The following is a 23502-nucleotide window of genomic DNA, read 5'->3' as shown; positions in this document are numbered from 1 at the left end:
CAGTCTTTCAGATGATGGAACAGTTATAAAACTCATTTATGTCATGCTTAGCATAGAAGCCGCTGAAATTGCAGTATCACTAGTGTTAAACTATGAGAATGGAAATTTCGTGCAGTATTTTCATTAGATTATGTTTGCCAGATGGCAATCCATTGGCACAGTGATTTCCTTGTAAAATTCTTTCATTGTTACAGTCAAGAATGAAAAGTAGCTAAGCCCTTACCCTGCAATAGCAGTAGAAATATCGTCTTGGCTAATTTCAGGTAGACAGAACTCAGGTTCATCATCCTCTGATCTTGAAAATGTTTTGGGGGACTTACAACTTGGACTCTCAGAAACCACCTGAGAGCAAAGTGACTTCTCCTTTCCCAAGGATTCTGGTGCATTTAAGACTTCACATTTTCCTGCTTTCTGAAAAATGTAAACACAAGAACCAGAAAAAGCTGTAATAATAATAAACCAGAAGGAGACTTTATGATACCTATGAAGCTTGGTACTTACCACTCTGAAAAACTCAGTGGGTTTTTTGCACTCTCCTACAAAACTCCTCTGTAAATCATTTCCTAGTCTTTCCAGGACAAATACATATTTTTTTATTTAAGACAAAATAGCTTGAAATCTATATTTCTTCTCTGCCTTCTTTTCTATTAAAACTTCTTCTTTCTTCCCTGTCAACTCTATAATGCCACCCTGGGTCAGAAAGACATCTGGACACATAAGATTTTCAGACATCCTTTTCCCCTCACATATGACCAAGTGAAAAGTACACAAGTTTTAACGCAGAAAATTTAACCTTTTGAAAAAACTTGTTTCAAAAAGTTAACTTAGTATCTTTTTAAATCATCAGTATTTCATTTCACATAACCAAAAGATCCAATATAACTAAAGGAAAAAGCCAAAAGCCTTACATCTGTGTCAGGAGGGATGCTACATTCACTATTGCACTGTGTTATATTTTCTTCCTTGTTGGTATCTTTCTGTGATGCACCTTTACTATTTACATCCAGAACTTCTTTTCTACTAGTTGTTCTTAAATTTGGCTTTGGTCTCTGGAATCGTGCCCTCAGCAGATGAGTTGATGATGCAAGAGTTTTCTCCTCTTTCTGCTGAGGATGAGATTCCCTACAAAAACAAGCAAAAGAACAATCAAAGGCATGGGACAATATGGCATACCTGTATACAGCTCTCAGAGCAATAACAACATTAGTGACATGAAAAAGATCGAATAATAACATAGTGATCATCACCAAAAGCCTTTGTATCTTATAAATAGGTAAGCACAGGTAAATTAACTGCCACATCTACTTGAGACCTGGAAGACAAGCTGAGACCTTTTAACATGACATATACATTTTACAAATACCTTCCTCTAATCATGTTTAAAGCTACCCAGCAGACTTGCAGAATATCTGTGACTGGACTATTTAAGACACTTGAATAGGAAACCAGACCCAGTACTCAAGGATTTATATAAGGTTACTGGGATGCACCAACATGGAGAAGACAATCACAGGGACATTAGAGCACTAGAAAGGTGCATTTTTTTGAAAAATTAAGTCAATAGTCTAAAGATCAAATGAACATCCAACAACATGTGAATTTAAAGCTTTCAAGCTCTTGGGGTTTTGTTAGTTAAAGTCTAGTATTGTCTTGATTAAATATGTATTTTATATATACAAACTTGTTTGTGATGCTTGGGTTAAATGTAAAATGGTATAATACCTAGAGATACTGATAGCTTTGAGCCATCCCTTCTCTCCTTTAAAGTGAAATAACCTTACCCGGTATTGGAATCTGAAACCTGTTTCGAGACATCTGACAATTCCTTTTCACTTTCATAGCTTTTTGCTTTTGAGGAGTTTTCTTGGAAACACTGTCTTTTATATATTGAGTTCATCTCAGAATCTGTAGAAACATCTTCTAATGTCACGCTGGATGGCTGATTGTTTTCATGAACTGTTAAATCCTAAAACGAATAAAAGTTCCACTCTGTTAAGATTAAATATTTGCTCAATATCTCTTCAAAGAGAGCAGGAGGAAAATGAGAAAGTTTTAGTATTTTCTACAGAAACACCAACATTTCCCTTGCTTCTTGTGCATCCAACTAATATCAATGTCTACTATGAAAGTAAAATGTCTTTTTTCTACATATTTTCTCTTTTAAGTGGTTCATCTTCTGAGACATTTTTTCATTGCATTTCTCTTTTCAGATCTGGTATCACAATACGACAAAGTGAGATATATTCCATTTCCATGTATGCTGGTTTTGACTAGGGTAGAGTTAGCTTTTTCAGTGCCAGGTATGGGGCTGTGTTTTGGGTTTGTGCTGCACACAGGGTTGATAATACAGTTGTTTTAATTATGGCTGAGCAGGGCTTACAGAGAGCCAAAGTATTTTCTGCTTTTCGTATTGCCAAGCTGGAGAGAAAGTTGCAGAAGCATGGAGGGATGGGAGGGGACACAGCCAGGACAGGTGACCCAAACTGACCAAGGCGATATTCCATGTCCTGCTGACATGCAGCTCAGTATACAAACTGGGGGGGAATGGCTTTTGTCTTCCCAAGTAACTATTGATGTAAGTATGAGGAAGCCCAGCTTTCCTGGAGATGGCTGGACGCTTGTTAATGGGTAGTAGCAGAAGAGTTTCTGGTTATGTTTTGCACATGAGCATAGCTTGTTTTCCCTATGAAACCTTAATTCCAGCACTCAGGGGTTTATCTCAGCCCCAGTTTTCCAGCTTTTATCCTTCCAGGTCCGTCTCCAGAGCTGCTGGTGGGGCAGTGAGCAAGCAAGTTGGTACTTGGCTGCTGTCTGGGGTTAAACCTGACACAATGGAAAACAGAACCCAAGTGCAAAAATGAGGAAATTTTATGACAATTTACTTCATTCTGAAATAATAAAGAATTAGAATAATAAAAAAGGGATAGCGTGCAAAGCCTATCCCTACAAACTATGTGGTATGTACCTAGGCCATTGTTACCAAGGCTTTTACTAAGGACACAACAAAACAGCATGCATGAACAACTGCTCAAGAAACTTACACTTATGAGGCAGGGATCATTGTTTTCATCTTGGTGGTATGTGACACCTTTTTCTGCTTCTCCACCTTCAGTTGTCTCCTCTTCAGGATCTTTTCCCTCTATCAGCTCTTTTTGCCTTCCAACAGCTCTTCCTAGATTTGGTTTTGGTCTCTGTATTCTACCTCTCTTTAGAGGTGTTTGATTCAACGTGATCTGTCTGCCATCTTCTTTTAAACTGGCTGTTTCATTAGACCTGGAAAAACATGTATGGTCCATAAAGTACATGCCACATCTGAAAGTGAGGGGTGACTTTAAGAAGTGATTTTTTTTCCCCCCCCTCTCTTTTAAACAGCTATTAACATACACTTACCTAAAATGTATTACTAGCTTCCTGAAAGAATAAAATTGGAAGTGTACCTACTGGGGACTGAGAGTTTAAACTTATGTTTGCCCTGTTATTTTCCTCTTCCCATTAGTGACAGGATACCACACTACAGAGAGCTTTTTCTGATCCATAATGGACCTCTTTGTATTCCTACCTAGCCTAGAGGCAGATGGACCTAATTTAATAAAGAGATAAAAAAATATGCAAATATTCAGAGTTTTTCTTTGGTGTATTCAGAAAATACATAATCACTTTTTTATCTTACTAATGCAAAAATATCAGTAGTTCATTACTAGAACTGTCAGATTCTTCTACACCTTTCTACATTAAGTATCAAGCTACAGAGCAGGTTAATGAAAGAAATAACCAAAAATATTTTCCTGGCAGATTATTACACCCAGTTTATCTCTGTCCATCCTCTTCAATTATCTCCCTTCAAAAGTTGAGATTTTGGTTTTTTATTTCTATTGTTGGTTTAGATTGTTTTGGGGATTTTTTTGTCGGGGAGTGTTTGGGAGAAGGTTGGCTTTTTTCACTTTTTATTCATCTCTTCCATAGTACATTATCCCTTTTACAGCTGCCACTTCACTGAAGAAAAATGCAACACTTAATAAATATGTGCATTACATTGCCCACATACTGGATTTCTCTTCCACTTACTTGACACCTATCACTCAAGTACATTTTAAGAATACTTACTCCCATTGTTTAAATGCTTAACCACTGAAATGTGTGCATTTTACTATTAAAAGTGAGTAGCTAAAGCTTGTCTTAGTTTTCAGCTTTTTTACACTTTCTATGACTGACTTAAAAGTTAGAAGTACCACTTTAAAAATGAAAATACTTAATGTAGTTTTCATAAATTAATGAAGAATCCTGTTTTTGCCCTCAATTCATGTACTGCAGAAGTTTCTTCAAAAACTTCAATAATTACTACACTACAAAATATTACCAGAAGTAACAAGAATGGTAAATTGCAGGACAGCAGCACTTATCTTCTTATGTTTCTCATACTTACTGAGACACTGCCTGTGGGATTTTGTCATCTTTTTCTGCAGCATCTTCACTGGTAACATCAGATCTATTACCTTGGTCATTATTCTGCACAGAAATAGAGTATTGTGAAATGAACTGTGTGACATTCATAAAAGTACAGCATCACCTAAGTGACCAAGTAACTGTTCATAAGAGGAGACAAAATAGATTGCTTAACGAACAATTACAGGGTAAATTTCACAATCAGGTGCAATAAAAAGTAGCGCAAACACCAGAAGTTGTATTTGCTGCAGAACATGAAAGACTACTGATACCTACTGCTTGTGTAATAACGTCTCACCATAGCTGAGGTTACTAAGCAATACTACACTGTTACTGAAGGCAGGTTAAGTAAGTGGGTAATTCCTGGCCATACTCAGGAGCAAAAAAGTAAAGAAAAAAAGATAACATTACTATTGCGTTCAGCAGCTTTTTAGCTAACACATTATCTTCAGTTATGTCACTTTATTGAATACCTTCTCAGTTTCCCCCTTAGGCTGTAGATGAGATATTTTATCATTTCCTGCATCTTTTCCAGGCTCTTCTTTCCTTCCAGGTGCTCTTGTAACATTTGGTTTAAATCTCTGTCGATATCCTCTAACTACTGTCTTTGCAATCGCAGTTTTTTCAGGTTCCCTGCACAAAGGATGCACAACAGTGACATTTACTCCATGATATTCATACCTATCTAACCATACAATGCCTTGCACAGATTTCTTTACTGGAATTGTGTTGTCTTCAGAAAGATTTGCCCAAAGTTATGCAAGTTGCTTCACACAAGAAACAAGACTTTGTTTAGTCTTACAATGTGTGAAAACTCAATTTATCTATTTTAGAAAGAGATTAATTTGTCACACAGGAGAGGAACCCAACTAGCTTGCATACCACAGCTGCTTCTGCAAACACCAGAGGCAGAGCCATCACCTGATAACTGAGGCTGGGAGGAAAGCAAAGCCATAGTTATCACTCTCCCCGTCTCAAATTACAGGCACTGTTGGTACAATGCTTTCAGCAGCTTTCCAGAAAACAAGTACATAGCTTCTACCTTTGTACCACCTGATATCATCCAAAAAATGCTGAAGTCGATTTTGAAATTTATATTACAGCTTCACAGTTACTGCTATCTTTTTCTAAGAGAACTATATGGAATAAATTAACAATTGTAGTCAGGTAATACCAGACTGGAAAAGTGATGTCAATACTTACTGAGATGCAGTATTCAAACCCCTGTTCTCTACTTCTGTGGCTTCATTTCTGTTACTTCTACTATCCTCTTCAGAGCACTGTAATTGAGGCAAGAAATATTAGTCTTTGACAAGTGTGAAGGCAGCATAGTAGTAGTTCCCAAAATGCTATTTCTAAGACTGTCGCTGGCCTGCAGTATCCCCACTGAGCCAAAGAGATGCAGCATCAAGAACAACATACTAAGAAACAGTCCTCTTTCTGACCTTTTCACCTGCATTTGCAAGGGTTTGAGGAGAAGTTCTGGCCTCCATTTTGTCTTGTGTTGCTGTCTCCCTCCTTCCAGATGATCGCACTAAATTTGGTTTAGGTCTTTGCAAGCGCCTTCTATCTGCTGACTTTCCAGTTTTCCTTAAGATATAAAGAAAGGTGGTATACATTATTACCAAAGAGAAACTTAAAGTCTTATATGGTTCAAGATGTACTTCAAGAGCATCACACACTGCATGAGCCAAGACACTGCATGCAACAAGACAATCAACAAAAAAAAAAAGTTCTGATATTAAAAGACATGCTACAAAGTTATGAAAAGAGCACCAAGTAAACCTTAACTTTGCTGGCTTTCAGTGGAATCTACCTCAAAATACTTGGAAGAAGTATTTACTGCTGTTAAATAAATAGGAATATTTATTCTCCTAGGGATTCACAATTCATGTCAGTGTGATTAATTTTACATAAAAACAATATAAATCTGCCCTATACACAAGGTTTTGCATCTGCCTCTCTTATCCCCCCATCCCCTTTCAAAGCTATCTCAGTCATGGAAAACGAAACTTTTTTCAAATATGTTGTCTTACTGCCAACATCTACATCTTACTGAAGAATGGGGTACATATATCACTCTCTGTGTCCTTAACCATTGCGATGGCATGTCCTGGGAGTCACACACTGATACAGCCCTACATCTTATCAATAACCTTCAGACTGCGAACTACTACCTTTTCTTATATTCTCATTAGAACAGGACAAATAAAGCTATGACTGTCTGTATCATATAGAGTGAGCTGCCCTTCAAAAAGGGAAAGACAGAAGTATGAAAACCAACTTAGCATTAACTAATACCCCATGTCTAAATCACCTTTAAAAAACTGTATCATGAAATAAGTCAATCATGCAAAAATGGAAACCTTAGGCACAGACTTCGTTAAGTACCTTTTCTCAACATAAGAAACAGTCACCAAAATTAACTTCATAAAGGAATACAGGTAAGACAGACATTTTGGAGTATCTTCTATCTTAGAAGCTGTCCTGGGGTGACTTTATGATGCTGGTATCCCCAATCACCTGGTTTATGTTACATATTAAGTTCTGCACCTTTAAGACTGGCTCTGAGAGCAAAAAGGGGGGGAAGAAGAAGTGCGCAGTGTGTGTTGAGAAAAACATGACTCCCCTGTATCCTGCTCCTGGACTGTGTTGTCTGCAGCACGGACAGGCAGCAGGAGAGAGAGCTTCTCTTTTATGGTTAGTTAGTTTTTGCTAGCTGTGGCAGAGGAGTTCCCTGGACTTTTTTTTTTCCTTTTTTCTTGGATCTGTTCAAACCTGCTTTGGACTGAACACCCAGCCAAACCCCGGGAGCTCAGGCCTGTGGCCCACCGGGGCCTGGGCCTCAGCACTATCCAGCACCGGAGGAACTGATAAGAACCTGAGCGAGCCGAGCTACACCACATGAAAAGGATTTTTCTTCCTGGATGTGCCATTTCATTGAACAGCAAGAGGTTTTATTATTTAGTATTATTCAATTTCTGTTAAATAAACAGGTTTTTTCCACTTCTCTCTAAGAAAACTTTTTTTTTTCCCGAACAAGTTGTGGGGAGGGGCCGTTTGAATTTTGCTTTTCTGGGGAAACCCCATTTGGAGGTTCTCTCCCAAATTTGCCCTAAACTAGGATGGAAGCTTGCACCAAGTTCCAAGAGGAACAGTTTCCAAATAGGAAAGAAGAAATACACATGATAGGTAAACTAATAAGCTCTGATCAACAACTACAAATGGGAAGGAATTCAGTGAGGCCCTTACATTAAAAAAATAAAAATCAAATTTCACAGCCAAGCTTTACCCACAATATGTCAAAATTTCCTCATTCTCTTTCTCTTGCTGGTTGTAGAAAAACTAGGTTTTTTTTTTTCAAAGTTTAGAAAAATCTTTCCCCCTATTCCCATCTACCATCTAGATCTTAGCTAATGCACTGCTAAGCTATTATTACTCAATAATCAAAACTTCTACCTAAAAGCTTCACTGAATATGGAAAACAAGTTATCACAATCTCCTGACTGGTTCACCCTCCTATGATCAATTGGAATTAAACTGAGCAGATACAGGTTAAGTTCAAGTGCCACCACGAAGTAAATTAATTCTACTTACATGATTTCAGACTGTGAATTACCTTCTGCTGCACTCTGATTTCCAGCTGCTTTTTGTGACTGATGTGTATCTTCATTCTGAGGAAGAAATACAGTAGAAAAGAAACAATAAATTTAGATGGTCCTCTGCTGTAATGTAAAGAAAACAGAAACAAGAGTGCCACAGTATTTTGAGAGTGGAAGGGTCTGCTAGAGGTGTTCTGGTCCAACCCCCTTGATCAAGAGTAGTGGGTTAACCTAGGCCAGATGCCAAGCACCCACCAAAGCCGCTCACTCACTCCTCTCACAGCGGGACAGACAAGAAGAAATTTAACACAGGGTTCGCGGCTGGAGATAAGGAGCAGGAGAGAGATGACTCACTAAATACCATCACAGGCAAAACAGGCTCAACTTAGAAATACAAAATGAATGTATTAATAACAAATCAGAGCAGAGTAATGAGAAAAAAACCCTTAAAAACACCCTGCCCCACCCCTCCCTCCTTCCAGCTCTACCTCCTACCCCAGCAGCGCAAGGAGTGGGGACTGTGGTCAGTTTATCACCCACGGCTGCTCCCACTGCTCAGGGAGAGGAGTTGTTCTCCTGCTGCACCCTGGCGTCCCTCCCACAGGAGACAGTTCTTCATGAGCTCTGACGTGGCTCCGTCCCGTGGGCACCAGCCCCCTCAAACTGCTGCAGTGAAGGTCACTCTTCCACGGGTGCAATCCTCCAAGGACAGGCTGCTCCAGCCTGGGAGCAGGGCCCCTCTCTCCACGGGTCTCCCATGGGGTCACAGTCCCTTCCAGGCATCCACCTGCTCCAGCATGAGCTCCTCCACGGGCTGGGGGTGGATCTCTGCATCCCCCGTGGGTCCCCAGGGGCTGCAGGGCACAGCTGCTTCACCATGGGCTGCACCAGGGGCTGCAGGGGAACCTCAGCTCCAGCACCTCCTTCCCCTCCTTCTCCACTGACCTTGGTATCTGCAGAGCTATTCTTCTCACATGTTTTCACTCTACTCTTATTGCTATTACAACTGCACAACCCCTTTTTGTTTTGATTTCTTCTTAAATCTGTTATCACAGAGGCATTACCATCAGTTCTAGCTGGCCCAGCCTTGGCCAGTGGCATGTCCATCTTTGGAGCTACCAGGGATTGGCTCTGTTGGGAAGAAGATTCCAGCAGCTTTTCACAGAAGCCACCCCCTAGACCCTTGCTACCAAAACCAGCCCATGCAAAACCAATATATCAAGGCACCTGAAGCTGATTGTCCCGTACTGTGTCCAGACAGCTTTTGAATCTTGCCAAAGATGGAGACTCCACAGTCTCTCTGGGCCACCTGTGCCAGTGCTTGATAACGCCAAAAGTGAAACAGGATTTTCTGGTGCTCAGAAGGAGCCTCCTGTTTTGCATTGTTTACCCATTGTCTCCTGTCCTGTCACTGGGCACCCCTGGAAAGAGCCTGGCTCTGTCCTGTTTGCACCCTCACCTTGGATTTTTGTGGAACTGTTGAAGAGAACCCCCCGAGCCTTCTCTCCAGGCTGAACAGTTCCTGTGCTCCCTCAGGAGCTTTTGTCATGGCATGTTTCCACTCTTTCACCATCAGGGTGACCCTTTGAGGGGCTGTTGCTATTGTGCCCAGGTCTTTCCTACCAGGGAGCCCAGAACTGGTCAGTCCTCCAGGTGTGGCTTCATCAGTGCTGACCAAGGGACAAGGATCACCTCCCTTGGCCTGCTGGTAGCACTTCTGCTGCACCCAGGTCACCATTAGCTGTTTGTCCAGCCACAGCACCTTCATGGTTCGTATTCGACTCGGAGACCACCAGGACAGCCAGGTTCTTTTCTGCAAAGCTGCTTTCCATCTGGGTGGCTTGCAGCATGTGTTGGTGCCTTGGGTTGCTCCTCCCCTGGTGCAGGACTTTGCATCTCGCCCTGCAGAACTTCCTGAGGTTCCCATTAGCCCATTTCTCCAACCTCTACAGGTCCCTCTGGAGGCCAGTGTAACCTTTGGGTGGTGTTTTAGCAATTCCTTCTAGATCTGGTTTATCTGTAGACTTGCTGAGGTTACAACCCACTCCATAATCTAGATCATTTGTGAAGCAGCAGAAACGACCCAATGCACATTCCACTCAAATCAGTTTCCAACACAGTGCCAGTAAGCATATGCCAGGAAAATCCTGCTCCAAGGCCTAGCTGTTCATATGGCAGTCCTCCACTTCTGAATAAACTGTTCAGCTATTTAAATTGTCTATGAGGTAAGTCAGACATGCATACACTTAGGTTAATGGACAGCCCATTAAGCCCAGGATAGTATTTCAATTTTGGTGATGTTCATAGGCCTGTTGATTGTTTTCTACCTGGTAGTGAAAACATCACAAAAACAACCAAGAAAAGGCTTTGATTTACAAATCACTTTTAATGATCAGAGGCAAGACCTTAAGAAGAGCTACATAAAAGCAAAATAGTACCTTTGATCCTGTAGTTTCTGCAGATTGTGTTTCCTTGCTTCTAATATTTGAAACTGGTAACTCTGGAATCTGGCTTTCCTGTGATGTATCATCTCTGATATCTCTGGATATCAATTTGGCAGGTTCTGCTTCTAGTATAACATTATTGCTATCTTCAAGACTGAAATAAATAACAGCATACAGTAACATTAGTGGACTTGCAGAAAAAAAAGCTGTTTCTGCTCACAGACAGAGGAAGCTGCAAAACAACAATATTTTGACACTAAATAACTACCCATGTTTCAGAGAAACTCCCAAAGTTTTAGTAAAATTTGCAGACTGAGCTTTAAAACAACTTTTATACTTTCGTACTGCAAATATAAGATGATGTTAAAATCTCATCTGATTATTCTAGACTGACTGCTTTTAAGAAAATAAACTTAAACATGAACAACTATATGCCACTGTTTTTTTCCTCTGAGCTTTTGTAACAATCTAGGTTGAGTCCAAAGGCAAGTAACTGTTCCTTCATATAATTCCAATTAACTATTAAAGAAAATTGAAGTTTCTGGGAATCTATAAAATAACAAACAACTACAATACATCTAAATACGACAAATTAACATACAAAATTCTGAAGCAGCACTCACAGTATCATAATAATGTTTCAGATTTACCATTTTCATATATAACAAGTTTAATAAACAATCATTCACTTTCTTTTTGTAAAAGTATGCCCAAAACTGAACCCAAAAGCTTGCCTCTTAGCCAAATTCTGCATATATAAAAATCAAAGTAACCTTTCTTTTCCACAAGAATAATTTTATTACAGATAAAAACTCCAAGCATACAGTAGCTCAGTTTAGCAATGTTATCAAGCAGTGCTTCAAGAGAAATATTAGAAGTTAGGACAAACAGTGGTCTCCCAAAACACTCTTAAAAATGAAATAACTTTTGGATGTGACTTTGGTAATTATATACATTAATTTTATAAGGACAGCTCATTAGAGCAGAGAATATTTTGAGTATATAAATCATAAACAACTTACTAAACACCAGTGCAGTTCTTGGAAACCTGCACATTCTGGGGCAGTTAAATGGTGGTAATCAGGAATAAATAGAACCAATATTAAAACTTCAAACTATTTTTTTGTTTTGCCTCAGCTTTCCATTATAAACATTACCTGCATAAATTGACAACACCTTCTCTCTCCATTTGGTTATTCACTGGTGAACAGGACTCTGATCTCTCTTCTTCTGTTACAGTAGTCTCATTTTGTTTTCCTTCAATAGCACAATCCACTTCTTCTTCACATGTAGTATGACCATCACTGCTTGCATCACGTATCACTTTTTTCCCTAATCATTAATAAGAATTAAATCAGTTTGGACATTCTGAAAAACCTCTTAGAATTCCAGTATAATCAAATCCTAGCTGAAGTGAAGAAGAATTAATATAAGACTAAAAATCCTTGTAGAAAAATCTGGGAATTAAGATTTAAGAGAACTGTTCTCATCTAAAACAAAGAATGTTTAGATTTAGAATGAAAGCTGGTTTTAAAAGGCACTGTTCCACAAACTCCTACGAGACTGATCAGCAATATAACTCAAAGACCAAATTCTGACTTTTAAGTTTGCAATGAGTATATATAAAATTTCTATTTGAACATTTGAAAGTGAGCATTTTTGCCTCTTACTTTTATTAGAAGACTTCCCTTCTTCAGCAGGTTTTGAAGGAACAGGCATTTCTTCTGGAATATTCTCCACTTCCTGTTCAAGATCATCTTTTCTCTTCTTCTTTCTCTTCTTTTTTGCTAATGATGGTTCTAATGCAACCTGCTCTTCTGCCTGTTCAGAAATGCCCAAAGATTCCTCATTTTCTTTCTCAGCTGTCACACCATCTACTTCTGTTTCTGCATCAGAAATTCCAGCTTCCTGAAGTTCATCTTGATCATTAGCAGCATCTGTGCTGGCAGCTTTTGCTATCAAGACAATATGTCCCTTCGTTAATAGACTGGTGGAGTACTAGGAGCCACAAACAGCAAAGGCATTTCAACTAAAAACATTTGTGTACTCATGTTTCACTGCCAATATGCTGAAGTGTATGAGCCCGATGGGGAACGTCAGTCAATGACATTAAGAAAAGCTTCAGCACTCATTAACTTCAGCATTTAATACAAAACACATTCTGTATGTGGGACAACACTTCACCAGGGGAAAGTCAATACAGGATGTAAAGCCATTTTAGTAAATGTTACTCTGCGCTTTTTCGCAGTTTATACAGTCACATTTGGATGCAGGGAAAACAGACATTGCTATTCCTATATGGAATTTTTGTATGTATGCAGAAATTGGTGATGATGGTTACAGAATGTATGCCATACAAAAGCAATCTTTCAGCAAGAAATGTATAACAGTTCATCATTCTAGCTTACATAAGAAAGCTGAAATATTATGTAGCTAATAATTAACAAGTTATTTTCTCAGTTTAATAAATTTCTAAAATTCTTCTCCCCCTATATTAAGGACATTTTGTCTTGATCCTGTATTTAATCACAAAGAACCTTTCCTTTCCCTTTTAGTTGTCTTAATTGAACTTGTTTCCTTGTAATTAAGAAGTCCAAAATGCAAGAGAAGTAGGCAAGTGTAATCACATTGCTTTATGCATGACATACCTTTAATCTACCACTAAAGTGTAGAAACAGGGTTTCTCTACATGGTTTTAGGTCCTAATACATGGGATATTTTACTTAATCAAATCCAAAACCAAGGCTATAGAAAAGCAGCAACAATTCCAATTTTAAGAGATGTTGCTTCCTAGCTAGCATCCCCTTCAAAAAGATGTTCACTTGTTTGTTTCACAATACCACTTACAAAAGGATGGGTCCTTGTGGAACAAACAAGTGAACACCACAGACTAGGCAAGAAATGTATAAAATAGTGTTAGTATAACTGTTTTTATTTAAAGTACTTCCTTCAAAGGTCCTTTCTCAGGTACTGAGGTAGTAAGACACAGTGGTGATTAACAGTAATTAAATGTAATCTTCATTTTGAAGAAATCAGAAAGATAAAACAACTTTTACATGATTCCCTGAAAAGAACCATGTGCCTCAGACTCAGGAAGTTAAACTACTAGTAAAGGTGAAACAGAACCCTTAAAAAAAGAGGATTTTAAATGCAAGAAAACATTCAACACAGGAGAGTTTGCCAAAAATACAATTTTGGCCCAAAAATTGTACAACTGAATTCATTAGCAGCACATGGAGATACTTACCAACAAGTAAGTTAGAATATCAGCGCTTCAGATTGTGGAAGAGCAGCTTTTTCACCATGGTATCATGTTTCTGCCCTGTTACTAATTATTACCATCCTGTACATCAGTAAACTATACCTGAAAAAGTTATACTATGAAGCTAAGATTTTCTAGTCCTGTCCACAACAGGGAAGGAAAATGTGATGCCCTATGTGATTTTTCCTCTGCTAGCAACACATTACTGACCACTGCTCTGTAATGCCATCTCAAATACTCTTTCAAAGTACCTTTTGACTTCTTCTGTGGCCTTGGAGACGTTTTTTCTTTTGGCCTCTGGCTTTTAACAGTCTTTTGCTTCCTCTTTTCCTCATCTGCTAAGACCTTCTCAAGCAGCTGGGCAAAGAATTCAAAATCAAAGGGTCGCTTTTCCTCTATCAGATTAAAGCAAAGAAATAAAACATTTTTCAAAGCTGATTATTTTTTCAAGTTTCATCTTTGCAAAATAATCACTAATACATGATATAATATTAAAGAGCAAAGGTTAAACAGAGTTCTTGAAAGCATTTTCTGTATCACTTGAGCAGGGGCTGAAGTTGACATAAAGGTGACTGGATTACAGTAGTTTGTTTTTAAAAAGCACGTTATAAAACTAAGTAGCTGAGAAAACTTAAGAACTGACAAATACATAAACTGTACCACAGTACCAAATAATGTATTAATATGCTGCTGTAGAACATATGTACCCCATTCAACTAAAAAAAAAAGTCTTTAAGGAGTCTCAAAGCAGTTTATAATAAATAATTGTGCAAGAAATTCCCATTAATAAGAAGAAGTATCTTCAACTGAATATACAGAAAAAAGTTGATATTAATCTAATTTAACAGATATCTAGAAAAGATAGAAAACAAATCTAAAGATAATTATTGTGAACTATACTTGTTATGAAAACTTCAGATTCCACAGTTTCTGGATTCATCTATGAGCAAAAACTTTCTTCTAAGTAATTCAAACAAGACAAAGTCCAGAAATTACCATGAAAATAAATGGCTACCATTTAATGACTCATTGTAGGGTAGGGAATAATTACTTACTGAAAGCTTTGTCTATTCTCCATGCATTAGCCTTTTCCTCACGTTTGAACTTGTTCTAAAATCAAATGCACAGTTGTGTTTATCATTAAGCACGAAATGCAACAATATGTTGTACAAAATGGCAGCTCAAGCTAAGCCTTCAGTGCAACAAAACAATTAAACTTGTTGAAATTCACATGCATAGCCACAGAACACAAGTTTGTGATTAATTTTAAATACAAAATCCATTACAATAGCTATCACCAGCTTCACTTTTTTATTATTATCTACACCTTTTCCTGACTTTTAACCTGAGCAAGACTTGAAATATCAAAGACTTTCCCAGCTGTGTACAACAAAAGCAGTAACACAGAAGTTCCTCACCAAACAGCCATTTAGGTGCATCAGCATTCTTTAACTAAAAACAAAGTGTGTTTAAGTATGCTACATTTACTAGATGCATTCACTGAAATTCAACCAGCATTTTAATGTTTCAGACAACCTCTTGAAAGGTACTTCAGAAGGTATCAGAAAATAAGTACTACTGTGAAGAAAACTCGCACCAAAATTATCAACTCTCATTGAGGAAGCACAGGAATGCAAGTAAGAAAAAGAAAAGTAAAATCAGATGTTTAATGGCTTTATTGAGTGCTTTAATTTTTTACCTTAATTTCTGCTCTGGCTCTGTGAGGAAACAGCCGCCCAATCAAGGAGAAGTCAGTTCCTACCATACTGATAGCTAAAAAGAACATGTCTGTTTCTAGAAGGAAAAAAAAAGAAAAAAATTATACACACTTAAATATTTACTAAACCAACCTTCTTGCTATCTGAAGTAAAAATACCTTGCAAACTCAATGTCGTAAGATCAGTAACTTTGAGGATATCTACTATAGCTGCAAGTCCAGGTGAGTATATATGGAGTATACCTGTTATTTTACCTAAGTCCCTCTAAAAACATTTGCTGAATGAACTATCAACAGAAAGAGTCATTTAATCTATTAGAAAACTGCAGAATGTGAAGTGTGCTTTCTAAAGCTAGTAAATCAAAACTAACCAATTCCAAATTACCATGAACATTTTATTATGAACACAAACACAAACTAAAGAAAAGCATCATGTAAATCTACAGTCTCCATTATTAACAGGAAGGGAGTGAATTACAAAGAGAGCACAGTGAGTTCTGAAGCTCTTTTTTCCATCTATAGCTATAAAAGGTAATTTTCAATTGTAAAAAGTCTTGCACAGTAAGCCTAGAGATAACAGTCAATTCGCAACAAGAGTAATGAAGAACCCAACCCACCCACACATAAGAACACAGCTGTCCACACAGAGATACCTTATACAACCTATTCCTTCCCATGCTGGAAGAATACTAGTACTAGTTAAGTACCATGTAAATCAGAATCCAAAATTATGCTCTTGGTAAAGCAGACTAGCATTTCCTGAGCATCTAAACATCCATGGCAGATAAAAAAGGCACTAGATTCTTTAAAAATGTTCGTTTTTACAGTAAATACAACAGCTCTGCCTGTTTCAAGAATGGAGGATTGAGATGATACGAGATGGCATGTAAGCAGATCCATTTAGTCCACTGGGGATAAAAAGTGTCAAGTATAAAGCACAGGTGAAAACTAGGACTTCTCTGCAGACTCAAAAACTTGAAACCAAAAACATACTCACCTTTATTTGACCATGGTTTTGTGTAAAAACTTTTCCTGAAGCTAGAATATGTAGTTGTAGAGCCACGCTCAAAGATAGGATCATTTTCTTCTACAACACATGGACCTTTTGTTCTTAGAACTTCTACAGTTAAGCTGGGAAAGAAAACACACAAGACGACTCACCTCAAAATATTGCTAAAAAAAACATAGTAGACATTTATAATAGACAGCTTTTCAAATTTTTTTCCCACAAGCGAGCATTTCTACTGCGTAATTAATTTTAATAATTACACTGACATGTACTTTAATGGGAGAATGCAGCAAGGAAACACTACCCTAGTCACCCTCTGTGAGTAAATTTGCTTTTTCTGTTTATAAGATATAATACAGACAGACATAATTAAGTTGCTTTAAAAAAATAAACAACAATGTTTTAATATTTGAGAAATCTATCTTGTAAAACCATATATCTCAATCATATATCTCAATATCCTTCTACAGTACTTTCAAATTCTTCTACCAAGCCCTTTCTATCCTTAAACCTTGGCCTAAATCTCCTATCAATACCTTTGGGGAACTCAGAAATTTGATCATCTACTTTTTAAATGTCATATTCTAAGCAAAGTTACTGAAAAGACTGACAGAAGAATAAAGCAGCAACAGGCAAGATGGAAAGCTGGAGCAAATTATACTGATAATCAAATAACAGTAACCATGTTAACTAAGAGAAGGAAAAACAGAAGACATCTGGAAGTTTGACAAATCTTCAGTATTCATTCACAGTACTAAAATGATCTTCCTCTCTACCTTGTTCCCCAAAAACATTTCTCATAAAGTATGCCAATACAGAGATGCAGATTACTGCTGCTTGTATTTTTGCCACATCCTTGCACTGTTTCCTAGGTCAGCATGTCTCAACCCTCAAAACATAAATACACTCATACTTGTCCCAGTCCAAAATGGTCCGCTATTTACAAACTGAGCTGCAATGTAGAACTGTCCATGAGTCAGACACAGAATATGTCACCTTTCTTCATCCAGAATAATTGAGCCATCTTCTGCCACTTTCACACGAGGAACAAGAAGTGGGCCATCCTGATTCTCTTCCCCATTCTCTTCTTCTTCCTCCTCCTCTTCTTCATGATCAGGAGTACTTTTCTCTCCCTGTCTACAATTTTTAAGACAGCAAAGAAAAATACTGTTATGTGTTTTGAATTGCTTCTCAGTATGTCAGACTTTAAACAATTTGATGAACTACCCAGCAATGCAACACACCAAGAAATCTGTCAATATGTGAACTCTGAAGCCTGCATTTCATTCTACTGTAGAATGGAAATATGCAAAACTTAACATTGAAAGCAGAACATTTTTTAACCACCCTACTTGCCCAAATTACATTTTTTATAAATTAGGCTGTGATATAGAAACAGTAAAAATATTTACCTACATTGTTAGCATTATCAGTTGTAGATAACACTAAAACAGTAACCTAGTATTATCACAGAAATGCAGGTATTTTTACACCTGAAAACTTTTTGACTATACTTTGCCTTCAAGACTTACTCTTTCATTTGACTCAGTGTAGAACTTTTTTCTGTTCTCTTCTCTTCTACCAGTGAAGACCTAGAATGTCATAAAAAGCTAGAGATGATTGTTTGTACAGACACATTTCTGCTCCATGCAACTGGCTTTTAGTGGACAATGGACAAAAAAAAAAAGCTTTTTCCTTTTTTAAATTCTTTGTATCACCTCTAGATTGAGCTACACAACCACCACTGCTTAGTAAATTTTGCCCTTTTTTTGTAGAGGCAAGGACAAAAAAAGATATTCTAAGCACAAATCCATTGTAATGATAGAGGGAATTTAAGACTATCATTACCTCCTTAGGGACTATTCAGTGTAAAAGAAAAAATAAGAGAAGCGATAAATAAAACACACAAGCACACAAACATTAACAAGCACGTAATAACAGACAATACCAGAAAACTCATTTAATACTGAACTTCTATTCATGTGACTGCTTTTGGTAGTTGCAGGATAAAGGTCCTGCTCTGCTCTGTTTGTAGCAGTCTGTGCAGCCAGCTGTATTAGTGCTCCCTGTATGCACCTCAGCCTTCCTACTGGTGAAACACATCAGTGGAGCAGCAGCAACTACATTCATCCACATGGAATGAAAAGACCTCAAGAGTCTTACAGTGCATTTTGCACTTCAGCACCTAGAAGGAGAAATGCTTAGCTTCCTCAGTTCACTGGATCTGGTGGGCAATTATAACAACCCTAACAGCCTCGACTAAAAATTTCATAGGAGGCAGTTGGAAAAAAAAATAAATTCTGCTATTATGTATTTCTGCAGAGCTAAATCAACACTACAGACAGATCCATGTTTGTGTATTTCAGCAAGTACACTAAGCTCCATTGTCACTTCTGTACTAGAATTAAGCAGACACGAAAACTAGAAGCTAGTCTAGAAGCTTTTGTTGTCATTGCAGCAATACTGTATCTGTGCTAATACTCCATATTTAAGTATTATAGAGGTTGAAAAGTAATTTAACCTAAGGAGAGAGAAAAAAAGTCATACTTACTTCATCGGATTGTTTTCTGGCAGATAGTATATTAAGTCTCTCATGGTCATTTTAGAACGATCTGGTGGAGAACGTCCTTCGATTACTGGAGGCCTATGTTTCAACTTCTTCTGTATAAACAAAAATGAAACAAAAGAAAACAACAAACATTTAGATTCATCCTAGAAGGATTTTGTATTTCACAAATTATTATTACTTTTGTTTAATTTTGTTGTTGATACATGCACACACATACCACCCCAAAGAACCAAAGCAAGATTATCTTAAAAATGTCCCTTTCTCAGAGAGGCCATGACAGACCCTTTAGCAACTTACCCTTTCAGAGACATTCAATACCTGGCACAAATATGTTAAAAGTTATTCAAAATTACAGAACTCTGACCATGATCAACTTTAAAAAATATGAGACACCCCAAATCCTAGCTCCTTGCAGCACACTTCCCTGCTGTGTAACAAAATGTGAAACTTTGGAAATTGGAATGTTGACTATAAAATAAAATCAGGTGTCATGTAAAAAAGACTTGTGGTCTAATCAAATAAAATTGTAAAATCTGTATTATTAGGGAACAAGGTGCTGCTACAGCTTATAAACAAAATGAACACATAGAGAGTTATGAGGTATGACAGACTACTAGCAGTAAGCAGCTGACGATCATCAAAAAACTTTACAGCAATAAGATAACATCCACAGGATGAATCACATGTCTTGCCCTTCACCTGTAAGCACTGCTCAACACAGAGGCCTTACCATTCGCTCTTTCTTCAGCTCTTCTTTAAGCATTTCTCTTAATTTCCGAGCTTTGAGGATCCTTTCATGGTCAGAACACACTCGTCTGACTTTCTCGGGGGAAGGTTTCACAGGTTGCTTCTCCTCCTGTGTTCGTGATCTTTCCTGTGTTGGTCTCTCCTTGAGAGGAGAAGGTACATTCTTCTGAAAGCTATCATCATTTTTTGGAGCAGCTACACCAACAGCTTGTTCTTTGTTCACAGATTTTTTTAGCGGTGAAAACTGTGGCACTTGTGGCACAGGTGTTTTCTTCTCAGGAAGCATGGGAGACTTTACAGAGCTTTCAACATTACTCTTTTCTGATGGGGAGGGATCTTTCTGAAGTGAAGTACTGCCATCAGAAGCCTGTGATGTTCGCCTCTGCGGTTTTGGTGCAGAACGTTGAGCAGACAATGGTCCAGCTCTGGGTTTGACAAGATTTGGCATGGTGGATATACGTTTTCTTCTCTGTGTAAGCATCTCTGCAGGTTTACTAGCTTCCCCAGTGTCACTGGTATTATCCGCCTTGCCATCACTGGAAAATTTAAGAGAGTATTCTGAAGTTCCTTGCAATGATACATTTGTTAGTCTTACGTTCAAGATGTGTTTATGGGCTGATCAGTATAAGCACTAGGCTACAGGAAAGCTGTTATACACAAGAAGCCATGCAAGGACCTGACTGTAGCTGGTACTTCATCATAAAATAATCAGCTCTAAGAACTGGCATATTATTCTCTAAGACTAATCACTGATCAACAAGTTTGCAACAGTACCACATTCCCACACCCTACCTCTTTTTTTGGAAGGCTCTCTCCTTTCAGCTGAAAATGCCAGCACCATAAAGCTTTATAAAAAAATTACCCATGTAACATAGGCAACATATTAAAAACACTTTAACAAAGCAGTATGTAACAGTGGTTTGATGACTTTTATTACAGAAAAATGAACGTTCCTTTTACACATTTGCAAGTAGATGATACGTGACTTCCAGATGAAAACTGTGACTGCCAGAAAAACTTCAGCAGTCAAACTGCTGCTCACACTTAACACATCAATAATTCCTAGCTTCTCTGGAAAACTCTGTATGTAAGTACTTTTTCTATCACTTATGCAGAAATAATTTTCAAAGTGCAAGTAAAATTGCCAACCGTTATGATCATCCCAAATCTGCTGATTCCACCAGTGTTCAGCTTCATGACTGTTGCTCATAATAAGACTGCAGTATAATTATAACTGAGTCATAAAGAGAGGGTTTTTTTAATTTTATGTTGGAACTATGCCTTGTTTCCATATGTAAGGACAACCACACCCATGGTTCACTTACACATTTTTAAAAATGCTCAGAAGTAAATGCTTTCCAAGAAATATAAAAAAAGTATAAACACACAGTGAAACTTTCCAAAGTTCTCTCCAGTACTGTATTTTATTCAGGCAAATACTGCAGATGATGTATTTGCATTTAGCAGCCTCTGTTAAATGGCTGAATCAATTTGTCCCACACTGAGAGTTCATACACATTTTTAGCACAGAACACTCCTGGATAAAGAGTTTAGAGGGTTTCTTACATGGTGCCTATTTATGTGTTTTGAATGAGATCCTTGAGAGTTCCACTCAACACCCACTGTTTGTACAGCAGGAGACAATGGAAAGTAATTCTTCATTCACCTTCTCCATACCACGTGTATTTTGTGGAGCTTTTAATCAGCACCGGATTTCTGGACAGTTAAATACAATTTAAAAGAAAGTGTATTAAAAAATTAGAATTCTCTTCCACTTACAAAATTTTCACTTCCCTGATAATTAACAAAACTTACCCATTATACAGAAAACAAAACCATGTAAATTGACTGATGCTACAGACACACATTTAAGCAGCTGTGAGTAATCAGAAATCAGTACCTGCCCCTCCACTACCCTTCATGAAGAAGTCGTAGACTGCAACAAGGTCTCCCTTGAGTCTCCTCCAGACTGAACAGACCAATGACCTCAGCCACTCCTCCTATTTCTTCCCAAGGCCCTTCACCATCTTCATGATCCCCTCTTTGGACATCCTCTAATTGTTCTAAATCCTTCTTATATTGTGGCATCCAACACAGCCCCCAGCACTCAAGGTGAGGCTGCCCCAGTGCAGAGCAGAGTGGGACAATCCCTCCCTTGCCCAGCTGTGATGCTGTGCCTGATGCACCCCAGGACACAGGTGGCACTCCTGGCTGCCAGGGCACTGCTGAACCATGGTCAACTTGCCACTGACCAGGACCCCAGTCTCTTGTTCCCCAGTCTGTCCATACAACCAGGGTTGCTCCACACCAGGTGCAGAATCTGGCACTTTCTCTTTTTGAACTTCATATGCCTGGTGTATGCCCAGCCCTCCAATTTGTTGAGGTCTCTCTGCAGGGCTTCCCTGTCCCCAAGGGAGTCAACGGGTCTGCCCATTTTGTATCATCTGTAAACTTAATATTCTTTTGAATCCTGTCCAGGTCATTTATGAAGGTGTTGAAGAGCACAGGGCTGAGGATGGAGCTCTGTGGAACCCCACCAGTGACAAGTCACCGGTTTTATGTCACCCCATTCACTGTAACCCTTTGTGCCTGACCCATGAGCTACTTGCTCACTCATCACACGGTGTTCATTTTTGTCCAGAAGGAAGGATACTATGAGAACCAGTCTCACAAGTTTTACTGAAATCCAGAAAATTACATGAACTGGCTTCCCTTGTTTAGCTAGGTGGGCTGTCATATAACCCTGTCAGGTTATATGGAAAAGGCCTATTTTTAGGCCATGAGAATAGATCAGAGTGCCTTTCATAGTCGCACTGGTATCTAATTTTGAGACTTAGCATTATATTACACTGATGTACCTGTTAAATTACAAACATGAAAGTCTTTAACAAATCTGCTGAAACAGCAACAGTAGCATCTAAGTGAAAAATAATAAATATTTTTTCATTTAAAAAAAAAAAATCAATACAGCAAAAGATCCAGTAAGGTGATCCCTGTAACATAAAAATTTTATAAATACAACTTCAAAGAATGACATCCTTGAAGCACAATGCAAAACAAGTAAAGATGGTAAGATACAAGTTGAATAAAAGGCAGCATGGTTTCCTAAAGACATGCCATGCCAACTAGTCTGATACCTGAATTTCCAGCCACTGAAACAGAAGATTCTAGCACTGTTTCATCATACTATCATAAGGAACAAGCTTCAACTAAAAGAATAGAGGTATTTATGAAAGACTCAAACCCAACTTTACAAAAGAAGTGTGAATGCCATTCTGAAGAATGATTATCAGACTGAGGAAATGTCCTGAAACACTGATCTGTGCTGCCTTTGGTGGGGACAGAGTTAACTCCCTTCACAGTAGCTCACGTGGTGCTGTTTCAGATTTGCAATGCAACAGTGCTGACAGCACACCCATGTTTTCAACTAATGCTGAGCAATGATTATGCAGCACCAAGGTCTTGTCTCACACTGCCCCATGGCTGACCACACTGGCAATGGGCAATAAGCTGGGAGGAGACGCAGCCAGGACAGCTGATCTTAAATGACTGCAGGGATATCCCACTCCATGTGGCACCATGCTCCTCAGTAAAAGCTGGGGGAAGAAGAAAGAAAGGACAATTGAAGCTGCAGCATTTGTCTTCACAACTGTTGAGTGATGGATCTCTTCTTTCCTGTTTCAGCAAAACAGCTGTGGGTAGTGGTGAA

General features: G+C 38.3%; 1 protein-coding gene across 12 annotated transcripts in view; it reads right to left on the bottom strand.

The window, feature by feature from the left end:
* Positions 1-23502, bottom strand: part of BDP1 (B double prime 1, subunit of RNA polymerase III transcription initiation factor IIIB) — a 53663-nt gene that overhangs the window by 28968 nt on the left and 1193 nt on the right. For 11 of the 12 annotated variants that reach the window (XM_033520324.1, XM_033520325.1, XM_015653634.2 and 8 more), the window contains exons 2-21: positions 19777-20329; positions 19029-19138; positions 18010-18069; positions 17474-17614; positions 16466-16599; positions 15451-15545; positions 14807-14861; positions 14003-14146; positions 12160-12444; positions 11647-11821; positions 10484-10643; positions 8041-8117; positions 5889-6033; positions 5647-5723; positions 4917-5076; positions 4424-4506; positions 3042-3273; positions 1782-1966; positions 909-1122; positions 224-411 (exon numbers count right to left, since the gene is read on the bottom strand). In XM_033520324.1, coding sequence (XP_033376215.1) covers positions 224-411; positions 909-1122; positions 1782-1966; positions 3042-3273; positions 4424-4506; positions 4917-5076; positions 5647-5723; positions 5889-6033; positions 8041-8117; positions 10484-10643; positions 11647-11821; positions 12160-12444; positions 14003-14146; positions 14807-14861; positions 15451-15545; positions 16466-16599; positions 17474-17614; positions 18010-18069; positions 19029-19138; positions 19777-20329 — 3273 coding nt within the window. Of the gene's footprint in view, positions 1-223; positions 412-908; positions 1123-1781; positions 1967-3041; positions 3274-4423; positions 4507-4916; positions 5077-5646; positions 5724-5888; positions 6034-8040; positions 8118-10483; positions 10644-11646; positions 11822-12159; positions 12445-14002; positions 14147-14806; positions 14862-15450; positions 15546-16465; positions 16600-17473; positions 17615-18009; positions 18070-19028; positions 19139-19776; positions 20330-21359; positions 23390-23502 lie in introns of those variants that run through there. The other variant, XM_033520328.1, reaches the window with a different exon arrangement.

Source organism: Parus major, chromosome Z (assembly GCF_001522545.3).
Source record: "Parus major isolate Abel chromosome Z, Parus_major1.1, whole genome shotgun sequence".
Classification (NCBI taxonomy): domain Eukaryota; kingdom Metazoa; phylum Chordata; class Aves; order Passeriformes; family Paridae; genus Parus; species Parus major.
The sequence above is the reverse complement of the archived record's forward strand: the minus strand, read 5'-3'. Positions and strand labels throughout refer to the sequence as shown.